General features: G+C 42.8%; 1 protein-coding gene across 5 annotated transcripts in view; it reads left to right on the top strand.

Moving 5' to 3' along the window:
- Positions 1-3,991, top strand: part of SPOP (speckle type BTB/POZ protein) — a 76,151-nt gene extending 72,160 nt beyond the window's left edge. For all 5 annotated transcript variants that reach the window (XM_049859099.1, XM_049859098.1, XM_049859100.1 and 2 more), the window contains 2 exons: positions 1,248-1,390; positions 2,716-3,991. In XM_049859099.1, coding sequence (XP_049715056.1) covers positions 1,248-1,390; positions 2,716-2,860 — 288 coding nt within the window. In that variant the 3' untranslated portion in view covers positions 2,861-3,991. The remainder of the gene's footprint in view (positions 1-1,247; positions 1,391-2,715) is intronic.
- The last annotated feature ends 8,022 nt before the right edge of the window (positions 3,992-12,013 follow it).

Raw genomic sequence — 12,013 nt, forward strand, 5'->3', positions numbered from 1 at the left:
TTTTCCAGCCTTTTAAAACAAAAACAGCAACCTAATTTCTTGCTTGCTTAGTGTCATTCCCGTTTTCCGTGGAAACGGTTTTCCAGTTACTCAAATGTAAAATGTAAAAAATCAAAGCTGCACCAAAACCAATAAACCTCTTTTTTTGCTCCAGGAGATCAGGGTGCCAACAGATAGGCCTCCTCACCCAGAATTCATAAAAATAAAATTGTCCTGGTTTGATTGCCATGGTTTAGCCTGGAGGAGGTATTGTGTCACTGAGTTCTGAGACCCTCAAGATGGAACTTAGGAGAAGACTGTGGATACCCTCAAAGCAAACCATTCTCCTGTGAATGGATTAATGACATTTTATTTTGTGCTTCCTTTCATCTCCTTCCTCCTTCTTGTCCCTGAAATTCTTTAGGAAATTTATTTTCTCACATTAGAGAGCAAGTAGTACAGTTGCATCGAAACCAGTCAACTAGATCAGATGTGCCCAGCATTAACCCAGACCTTTCCTTTCCAGAACACTTAGACTCTTTGCTTAGAAAATAAGGAAGTTTTTAAACTGAAGCTGGATTGGGGTCTGTGCTGTTTTGTCCTTGTACCCTGAGAATCTTAACCTCAACCCCAGGAAAATAGGACTCCATTTATCCACTTCTATTTAAAAGGAGGCCTTTGGTCGACCTCATTCAGGAGCAGCTAATGGCAGAGATGCTGGTGAAAGTCACCACAGGGCTCTTTTTCACAGCCTGATGGACCAGTTAGACTATCCTGCTGGGCTAGTGACAATGCTTAAGTAGAAAGGGTTGAAATAAGAACTGTGCATCACCCTTGTCTGGCTCTAAATGAAAGGATTGCAGAGGTTTAAAGTGTAATCTTTCTGTTGACTGGACGCAGAGTAATGCCTCATTGTAAGGGTAGGTGGTGATGGTTTTAATGAACACTTTAATCATAGTCAGGGGATAGGATAAACTTAAGGATACGAATCTACTCCATAATTGCCATTTGTCTATATAGTAGGTAGACTTTAGAACTTGAAGAGCAGGTACCCAAGTTATTTTAGCTGTCTTCATTCTAAACTTAAACACCTAGACTTCAGATACGTGGTTATGTTTTACAGTTGCAGTAGTAGCCTTTTCATGGCCTGTGCATTTCTGCTCAGGTATTGGTTATATCCTGGTAAATATATACACTGAAAACAACTGGAGCAGCGGTCAACCCAGAGCTACTGCTGCTCTGACAATGGCGGTGCTTATGTTTTACAGTATGCCCTGGAGCGTTTAAAGGTCATGTGTGAGGATGCCCTCTGCAGTAACCTCTCCGTGGAGAATGCGGCAGAAATTCTCATCCTGGCTGACCTCCATAGCGCAGATCAGTTGAAAACTCAGGCAGTGGATTTCATCAACTAGTGAGTTGGCATCTTCAAAGTTTTTCTTTCAGGATAGTTACAATAGCTAGAGCAATGAGAAAGACTTTGAGTTAGTGAGCAAAACAGGCGAGTAGCTTCATTAACCTTTTGGTAGTAAGTGTAGAGTTTTCACCTTTTCCTTCAGCGGGACAGTATGGAAAATGTTTTTGCCTTCATAGGTCAGTTCTGTTGGTGAGTGAAGCATTTTACTTCCTTGTAGTGATCTGAGTTGATTAAAATGATAACTTGCTGGCCTAAAAAAGCTGCATGCCCCAAATGATAGCATCTTTACTTCACACTCACTAGCTTAGTAAAAGACATAGAGGTCTCTGGGGAAACAGAAACCTGTTTTTGCGAGTTAGTAAAATGTATCTAACAGTAGATTATGGAGTGGGGCAAAGAGAAGAGATAATCAGTAGACGAGGTTATTAAATACTATGTTGAAAAAGAAATGTTTATTCCATAGACCTGTTCCCTTATCCTAAGTGACAACTTAGCCACATTCCTTTCTGAAATAACTTGAATGGGCCATGGAGTGTGAAAACAACCCATTTTCTCAGCGGGGCATGTTCTACGCCTTCACCTGATGGGAAACATACTGTTCGAAAGGTGGAAAAACCCCGGGGAGAGAAGCAGGCCTTGTAAAGTCCTCAGAACAGCAGTTCTGGAGGAAGACAGATCTGAGATATTGCCAGGTAGATGATTGAACAACATTCAACACAGAAAATCAGAAGACAAGGAATAATCTCTCTTAAGTCTGTTTATGTAAGGAGTTACCAATTGAAGCAGAAGAGGGAGGGAAGAGGCCAGGAATTGTTAGTGCTCTAGAGTGCTTACTATGTGCCGGACACTTGCTAGATGTTAGCCATTCAGTGCAGCGTAGTGATTATCCCTTCTTTTTTACTCATTAGATAGGCCCAGGCTATGATCTGCTCTGTGCTTACAGACTCGGAAATGGCAATGCCAAATGGAAGCTCAGAGGTGTCTGACTGAGGGAGCCCTTGCTCGCTCTTTTTATTGGCATCACCAGTGAATATAAAGAATATTAACAATGTAGAGACGAGCCTGAGGAACATTCCACCTTTTGTACTTGAGAGTATAGCACCTCAAAGCCCTGGTTTTCAGAGTTACAGCAGCCACAGCCCGGTCACCAGTCTGTACATTGTCTAACAAGCCAGTTCTCACGCATATTAAGGGTTCTGTCTGAGTGTTCCTTGTATTGACACCCTTTATACCAAACACTGGGACATTAGGCTGTCTAGGTAGCTGTTCGATGCATCGTTTGCTCACTCTCTTTTGTACCTTTCTCTCTGCATTTCTCCTAGTCATGCTTCGGATGTCTTGGAGACCTCCGGGTGGAAGTCAATGGTGGTGTCACATCCCCACTTGGTGGCCGAGGCATACCGCTCTCTGGCTTCAGCACAGTGCCCTTTTCTGGGACCCCCACGCAAACGCCTGAAGCAATCCTAAGATGCTGCCCGTTGTAAGACTCCGTTTATTTTCCAGAAGCAGCAGCCACTGTTGCTGCCACTGACCACCAGGTAGACAGCGCAATCTGTAGAGCTTTTACTCTGTTGTGGGGGGAAAAGACTGCATCGTGGCACCAGACTTTTAAAACAGCACTAAATAACTTGGGGAAGTGGGGGGTGGGAAGGGCCCGGGACTCAGGGCTGTTCAACCTAATGAAAAACCCTGTTGCTGCGTCACTGTGTTCCCTTTGGCCTGGCCAAGTTTGATCCTGTAGGATTCAGTGTAGGCGCTGGCCCCGAGGACATCCCAGCGGTGGTACTTCGGAGAAACCTGTCTGCATCTGACTGAGCAGAGCAAATCGTCAGGTGCCTGGAGCAAAAAGGAAAAAAAAAAAAAAAAAGGACATTTAGTTTTAAGAGAAGGGAACAGAAAAGGAAAGAAGAAAGGATTTTTGGAGAATTTCTCAAAAATCAGTTTGTGGAAGATTCCAGTAGTATTTATGTTGAGAGAAACAAATTTTAGTCCTTCCAGCTGTGCTAAAACTTGGATATTTGTGAAAACTGCTCACCACCATACAACTCTTCAGAAGAGCTCTCTTGTTGTTAGCACTTAATTGTTTGCAAGAGCAGAACACATCCTTTTTTCCTTTTATGAAAAATGACAAGTGAAGGCAAAGGGGGAAGGAGGTTATTTGATCAGGAAGATGAGTATTCTGATGTGATGGCTTTTGCAAAAGTCTTTATTGGTCTTGAAAACTGGAAAAAATAATTCATCCAGAATTCATACTGTCTTGACACGAACTATGGTTCTCTGTTTTTAGATATTGTGGAAAATGTTTTTTGGCATTTTTCTCTGCTTTTATTTCTCCTCCTTCCCCCCACCCTTTTTTCTAAAAAAAACAAAAACAAAATAAGCAACAAAAAGAAGACAAAAGAAAAGGAAATTTTATTGTTTATTAATGCCATGTGAAAAAAATCCCAGCCCAGATTGCTCAGCTGTTTGTACCTGACTTGCCGCCTGCATAGGAGCCAGTCCTATTCCTTCTAATGAACCCCTCTTCCTACAGGGGAGAACTTCCAAATGTTAATTTTTTTTTTTCTTTTTGAAAATATAAATAATTACTATTTTGTACTGTGTGGTATCTCTGGTCTTTTGTTTCATTTACCTGGCTTGTCCCTTTGGTCTGAGTTCCTTGCTGAAGGGGTTTTGAAGAGTAGTTTGATCCTTCAGCTTAAGAGAGATTTTGTTTGAAATGGCAAAACAATAGAGATCTATTCAGTCACCGTAACCTCCAGTTTCCTTTGTGAGCTCTGGTCTCTTGTCCTCCTCCTTGAGTCTCTCTCACTAGGCATCGGGTCTCTACTCCGCCAAGGCAGTGATGGAAGTGGGCTTTTCTGCACTGTGTGCTTTAGGAGCCAACCCCCAATCTCCCATTGCCTAATTAAATATAAAAAGATAAGGGGACATGAATGTGGAGATTAAATAAAGGGAAATTATTATTTCTGACTGGTTCCATTACTAACTCAATGTGTCCCCAGAGAAGTTAATGTCTGAGTTCTCGTGAGCTCACAAGAATGCTCAGGGGCTGCTTCTCTGCCTCTCATAGCAGTGTTAGGCAGGACAGGGCAGTGGGATATGCTGGAAAGTACATTAGCCATCTGCCAAGGTGGTGTGTCATCTGACCTTAGATGGAGCTCAAAACTATGTCACCTTCCATTTCCCTTCAATGGACTTTAAAAAAACCCACTGCCGTGAATTCGATTCCGACTTTAGTCTTTGCAAATTTCCTAATTTTCGTCTGTCTTGCCACTCCTAGAATGGAGTAGATATGATCTATTATCAGTAAGATCAAAGACAGGATTTGCTTACTAGAAACCACTGTATTGTACTGCCCAGTTTCCTCCTAAGTGTCACCTTTGTGAAGAAGTACCCAGTTCTCCGTGTTCTGGCTCCCGTCATGTGCCTCCTCAATCTTAGCTTTCCAGAGCAGCACACAGATCCAGGGACTAGGGGTACACAAAGTCTACCCAGATTTTCTTTCAGATAACTGCTTTTGCTCAGCAGTTCAGAGTTTTCAGCAAAGCTGCATATACGGTATCTTGTTTGGACCTCCCAACAACTTGATAAGTTTGGTAGGACAGGTGATAGATAGCATCTTCCTGTTTTATAGATGATAAAAGTTGAAACCCAGAGAAGTCAAGTGACAGGGCTAAGATCACACAGTGAGCAACAGATCTTCTAATGTGTTCTGAAGATTATATAATTCATGAGGGAAATTCCATAGCTGAAATGTTTAAGTAATAAATCTGAGGTAGAGCTTCCTTCCTGCGAGAATAGCAAAGACAAAGCTCTGGAAAGGTGCCTCTCCTGGCCTATTCTTCAGAGGTTCCAGGAGGACAAGCCAGACTTGAAATTGGCCTCCTCTTCATTCGCAGAAAGCTGTGGATTGGGAGCTAGTGGGTTCAGGGACTGTGCCCTCAGGAAGGCGGTAGTCCTGGCCTCTAGCTTCCGGCAGGGTAAAGGTCTCCTCTGGGATTGTCCAGTTTTATGGAATTTCCAACAAAGGTTTCACTGTGGGTACAAAGCTGTTTGGATTTCAGGTACAGGTGAAGCCGCTCGATGCTTCTCCTGTCATTATTACATTATTTCTGGACGTGTTTGTTTTGTTTTAAATGATACAGTTGAAGCCATCTGGTTATGACAACATCAGAGCCCCAACATACTGTTCATAAACCTCCCACTGCTACCACCCCCTCCCTTAGCTCCCCCACATCTGAAATTTAATTCAAGTTAACTCCACAATCTGGGGCATGTGCTGTCACTGCAGAGATGTCCGTGCCAGTGGAACAGTTGGAGATTTCAGTTCCACAAGGATATGGCTTATTTATCAAAACAATATTTCAGGCAAATAGTTTCACAGAACCTTTGGAGTTGCAGTTTCAGGTCCAAATCGTGTACCTGGCATCATTGCCTGCCACCCTTCCTTCCCTGGGTCAGCCCCCTGTACCTAGCCATCCAGGGACTTTTTTTCCCATTCCCCGTATGGCGATTCAGACTCTCTGCATTATTAGGCATCTCAGACCCATTTAAGAGATTTAACAATTTGGGTAAGAGATGTCCCTTTTTTCCTCATCACTGGTTAGGCTGCTGGCTTTTTAGGTCTTGAAAAGCTTCCTCTTTTTTTTTTTTTTTTTAAATTCCAGCCAAGCATAATCAAGATCCTTTCTTACGCCAAAAGATCTCTGACTTGACCACGGCGCTGCACATTCATTTATAAATCTGGTTTAAACCCATTGTGGGTTCTCCATATTGTGTGAGCCTGTGCAGATGAAAGGAAACAGCCTGTATGTTTATGAGCAGAACAACAAACAGAGGGGGAGTTGAGCTGCATTTTGAAACTGACTGTTGCTTTGTTCTGGCTCTTCAACTCCTATAAAAGAACAGCAACTCAATCCCCCCAACATGACAGTATTGGATCCTTTGGTTTCTCTGTCAAAGACAAATTCTTGGCTGGAGCCCAGCGTTATTTTCCACAACTAATTATCTTTTTAATCAGCTCAGGCCGCATGTGTGTTTCTTTATCTCGTGACTTTTCACTGAACTCTGCCCTACCTCATTTAGATTCATTTCCAACGGCTTGCTGACTAATCTAACATTCAGGTGAGTACTGTTGGAATGCTCTTTATGTACACATATGTGCAAGGTAGATGGGTTTTCTCCTTTTAATTTCAGAGGTGACTGTACTGTGTTGGGCCCTTTGACCCAGTAGGTAGACAGTGAGCAAGAAAGCAAATGTAGGATAATCAGTATTTGGGATAACGAACTGGGAGAACCAAAAGCTTTGACCTCCAGATGAGAGCGGAAACGTGAGTGTTGTTGACTGATGGGATCTTGAGGCTGCTAAGCCATTAGCAAGATGATGGCTCCCCGTCTGTAAATCCTGTAATGCTGGAGTGGAAAGTAGCATCTGGAATACTGTTTGGTTTGGATTTCTGCAGCTCTAGGAAAGAAGAATTTTAGACTTGAGGGAATTCAGTACAAGCAACAGAAATGATTGAGGAGTTGAAGGGGATCAACTCTAGGGAAAAACATTACGAAGATAAAATATGCGTAACTGGAGTACGGGAATGTAGCAGCCGGTACCTGCGGTTTACAGATCTTGGAAGAGTTCTGAATACTAGCTCCCATTCATCCCCATCGTAGTTTGGGAAGGTGATGATGTAACTTCCTAAAGGTCATTCCACCTGGCCTCAAGCCGAGAAACAGCAGAAGGCAAAGGAATAGCTTTGGAGCGTAGGCCCACAAACGAAAGAAAAAGTGAAAATCCAGGAGTTGGTCTGATAGTAGAGTGGACACATCAGCTTGTAATGCTCAGTTGAAATGGGAAGAGCTTTAGCCCTCTCAAGACCATGAAAGATGAGCTCTTGACAAACTGAAGGCAAATGAAGGGCCCCCTACATAGTTCACCTTCTTTTCAGGTCTGAGGAAACAGACATCTAGGGAAGTTAAATGACACGCTCAAGGTCACAGAGATGAAAACTCAGGCCACTGATTCAGCAAACAATTACTGAGTAGTAGGTGCCAGACATAGTGCTAGTCTGGGGTTGGGGTGGAGGGTAATATTTCTGCTCTATTAGTTCAGTTTGGAAACCCTGGTGGCATATTGGTTAAGTGCTACAGCTGTTAACCAAAAGGTTGGCAGTCCGAATCCACCAGGTGCTCCTTGGAAACTCTATGAGGCAGTTATACCCTGTCCTATAGAATCTCTATGGGTTGGAATCAACTCAATGGCAATGGGTTTATTTTTTTTGCGGGGGGTGGGGGAGGTTAGTTCAGTTCAGTGGAGGAGGCAGGGGAGTGGCCCACAGAAACAAAGCAGAGAGCTCATGGAATTGAGGTCTGAAAAGAAGCTATTGAATACCAGGAGTTCAGTAGTTACCTTAGCACTATTTTGGTGAAATGGTGGAGGCAGAAGCCAGGCTGATGAGTAGGTAAGCACATATAAGTGGAGTATTAATTACTCTTTCCAGAAATTGGCAGGAAGAGAGAGAGGGAACCTCTCCCACTCCTAAGAACTTAATGTCTCAATTGAGTCGACACATTAGTTTTTGTCTAGAAGTAATGGCGTACAGTTGTGCCATAAAATTACGCACAGTTTAGTAACTGGCATTTGTCATTGCAGTTGAGTTTGTAGAATAATCATGGCCTTAAGTTGATAAAGAAAATGGTCACCTTCAACCCTTACACAATTTTGAGAATGATTTTCTAGAGACAGATGCATATTTCTGTATGTCTTCAACTTGTCTATCTTCTAAGTACAAGTTTGCTTCACACGTACCACAGGACCTTAAAATGTTTTCATGGGCTGGTGACTTGGTTCGGTGGTATGCTGCCAAAGGTATAGCATTTCATTCCCAAAAAAGCAAGCCCTGATTTGTAGCATTTTCCAATTTCCATGGTATAAATACTCCCACCGTGGCTAATTTCGAGCTACCAAGTTGGCATCGCCGAGCATGGAATTAGGAAGAGATGTGCAGTAGCTCATTATATCGTATTTCCACCATACAGATACAATAGAGGTAAGTAACCTCAAGAGTTTAGATAATTGTAAGATGTAGTAAAATAAGTAGAAAGAGATAAATTTTGAGAATTTATTACCTTTGTTTTTAATTATAGGTTTATACAATTTAATTTTTAATAATGGCTGTGTTTAACAACCATCTCTGAAAATTCCTAAAAATTTAACATTCAACTCTAGAGAGGCAGCGTGAGCCTGCGCTAGTGCACCCCTGGTATGGTTTCAAATTCGTCTTCCAACATCTGTGTGCCTCGTTATTTCCTGTTACCCCACAGTACTTTAAAATGTACTTAGGTAGCTTAATGGCACAATTAAAAACTGTGTATTTAGGTCTCTATATGACATTGATAACGTGAACCAGTAAGTCTTGGACGGTTTTGTGTCTGTGGGTGAATTAGCACATTTTTATTTATATCTCTCACCAGTACTGGACACTTTATTGAACGCACACTTTATTGAAACACTAATAAAAAATAAGCACATCACCCGACATTATCTGCAGCCATTCCGGGGATTATGGCACCCATAGCGCGTCGTCCCTGGCCCATCACTTCTGAACAAAAGTTTAAAAAAAGAAAAAGAGGAAGGGTATTTTGAGAGTGGTTAGCATGCCAGTGGGTAATCCCCAGCGTTTTCTACTCCCGCCAAAGTTTAAGAACCTCAGCCTTGGTTTAGCCTTCTAAGAAAGAGTTTTTACAGTCCTGCCTGTTTTCTTTACCAATAAGCGTTTATACATTCGATATGCAGTATGCTGGGGACTGTGCTAGCTACTGAGGACTCCATGGTGAATAAAACTGACTGCTCCTTGCCCTCATGGAGCTTAGAGTCTAATGGGACAAGAACATCCTTAATATCCCACAAATGCATAATGTCAAACCATGGTAAGTACTGTGAAAGAAATACATAGGATGCCATGACAGCTTGCAAATGGGGTCTTGATCTTGTCTGGGGGATCCAGAAAGGCTTTCCTAAGAAAACAGCTTTTGAAGTGAGAGCTGAAAGATGGAAGTTGTCAACTTGGGAAAGTCAAGGAAGCACATTCTACACAGAGGGAGTTGCATACATAAAGCTCTGAGGCAGGAGCCCTTGGTGTGTTCTTAGAGCCCAGACAAGGCTGGGGGTCTGGAACGTGAGAGGATGTGAGTGCAGACGTGTGAGAGCAAGTTTGAAGCCTAACCTGGCAGGGCCCTGTAGTTCACATTTAGGATTTAGGTACTCAGAGCTATGGGAAAACCATGGAGGGTTTTAAGTAGGAGGGGATGACAAGATTTACATTTTAATAAGATCTTTGGCTAGAGTATAAAGCAGATTAACACATTGGGGTTGGGAGTGGAAGAAGGCAAGAGATGATGGAACTTGAACTAGGGAGGTGGCAGAGCTGGAGAAGAGCAGATACGTTTGAGAGGTTTGGGAGGCAAATTTGGCAGAATTTAATGATGGATTGGATAGAGTAAGGAAGAGGGGGTTTCTAACTTGTGTAACTAAGATGGATTCACCAAAATAGAGATCATTGTGAAGATGAGTTTGAGGGAAATTAAATTCATTTTGGGCCTATTGCTTATGAGATGCCTTGAGAATTACAAATTGAGTTATTGGGGGGATGTTGAATTTATGAGCCTACCACTTAAAGGAGAGGTCTGGACTGGAGAGCTTGTTCTGGGAGATACTGGTTTATAGGTGGAGTTGAAGTTCTGGAATGTGCTAGATCACCAAGGAAGAGTATAGAGTGAAAAGAGAAGGGGGCCCAGGGTTAAACCTCAAGGAACTCATAAATGACCAGTAAAAGAAGCTAAGCCACAAAGGAGCAGTAGCCAGAGATATATAGGAATTAAAAATGAAGTCAAGAGAACCAAAGTAAAAATGTCTTGAGGAGGGAATACAGACAGTCCCCACATTACGGAAGTGGTTTCCATTCCTAAATCTGCCTTCAGATTGAATTTGTATGTAAATTGAAACAGGAATGGTTTGTATCTAATGACAGTCAAATGTTTGTCTTAGTGTATAGTATATACTGTACCTTTCTATCCATAAAAAACACTTCTAAATACGCTAAAACATCTTTAACATAATCATACAGTAATAATAATGTTGCAAAGTAGCGCCACTTTGAACAATTGTATGTACCTCAAATCTTTAATATAACAGGCTTTACCGGAGTTGGTTCGTAACTACGAGTTGTATGTAACCTGAGGACTGTCTGTAGTTAAAAGCATCCAATGTTGTTGAATAAGACAAGAATAAATTCCCATGGAAGCCATTAGTGACCTTAGCCAGGGCCATTTCAGGGGAGGGACCCATTGGGGTAAGGTAAGGAGTGGGTGGGAGGTGAGGAAATGGAGGCTGGAAGTACAGGCAAGATTTTGAGGCTGTAAGGAGGACGGCATTAAGGCGGTAGTAATGGGAGAAGGAAATTGAGTAGAGGGAAGTGTTTTATTTTTTTCTATAGAATAAAAGAACCAGTTGCTGGCTAGTCAGCTCAGACTCTTGGTGACCCCATGTGTGTCCGAAGAACTGTGCTCCGTGGTGGGGGGTGGGCAGTGGTGGTTCAGTGGTGGAATTCTCACCCCTCATGCGGGAGACCCAGTGATTTCTGGTTAATACACCTACCTCAAGCACAACCATCATCCGTTTGCCAGTGGAGGCTTACGTGTTGCTATGATGCTAAACAGGTTTCAGCGGAGCTTCTAGACTAATACGGACTAGGAAGAATGGTCTGGCAATAGGAAGAATGGTCTGGCAATCTACTTCTGAAAGCCAGCCAGTGAAAATCCTATGGATCACAAATGATCATGGGGATGGTGCAGGACTGGAAAGTGTTTTGTTACGTTGTGCATGGGTTAGCTTGAAGGCAGCTGACAGCAACGTAGGATGAAAAAGACATGAGCCTATTTAAAGCTAATGGGAAAGATCCAGTAGAAAGGAATAGATGAAAGATCCAAGAGCTAGTAAAGGGGATGATCTCTATCATACCCTGAGTTTCTGAGACTGCTAGGGAGAGGCAAGACGGAGGGGAGACCCGGAGCTGGTGCAGAGTGGGCCTTCGATAGGAAGAGGAGGGACAGCTCCTCTATCTGGGTATGAGGAAAGTCCTGCAGAAACAATGGGTGTGTTTGTCTGGAGGTGGGAAATTGAGCAAAGTTTACATGTGGTGACTTGTATGTTTTACAGTGTTAAGTAGGAAATCCAGTCAATGGCTGAGAACTCCAGGGAAAGGCCGGGGGCCTGGATGCGTGATCCGAACTAGTTGGGGAGCAGTTGCTAAGTGTGCAGGCGGCACTGAGGGTCCAGCCAGGTTGGTGTTCAAAGAGCCTGGCTCTGATCTTCCTCCATCACTCATGATCCTGGCCAAAGTACCCATCTGTGTAAGCCTCAGTTTTCTCATCTATGGATGTATCTCATAGGATTATGAGAAAATACATGTAAAGTACTTAACATGGTGCCTGGCATTTAGTGAAAATTTCCAGAAGGGCGAACTGCTGCTAATGTTATTGCTATGTAATTATTGTTTCTAACCTCAGCCATATGTGGCCTTTGAGTTCATTTCCTTTTAGGATTCGTTGGAATGGAATATGCAC

The sequence above is a fragment of the Elephas maximus genome, chromosome 19 (assembly GCF_024166365.1).
Source record: "Elephas maximus indicus isolate mEleMax1 chromosome 19, mEleMax1 primary haplotype, whole genome shotgun sequence".
NCBI classification, from domain to species: Eukaryota; Metazoa; Chordata; class Mammalia; order Proboscidea; family Elephantidae; genus Elephas; species Elephas maximus.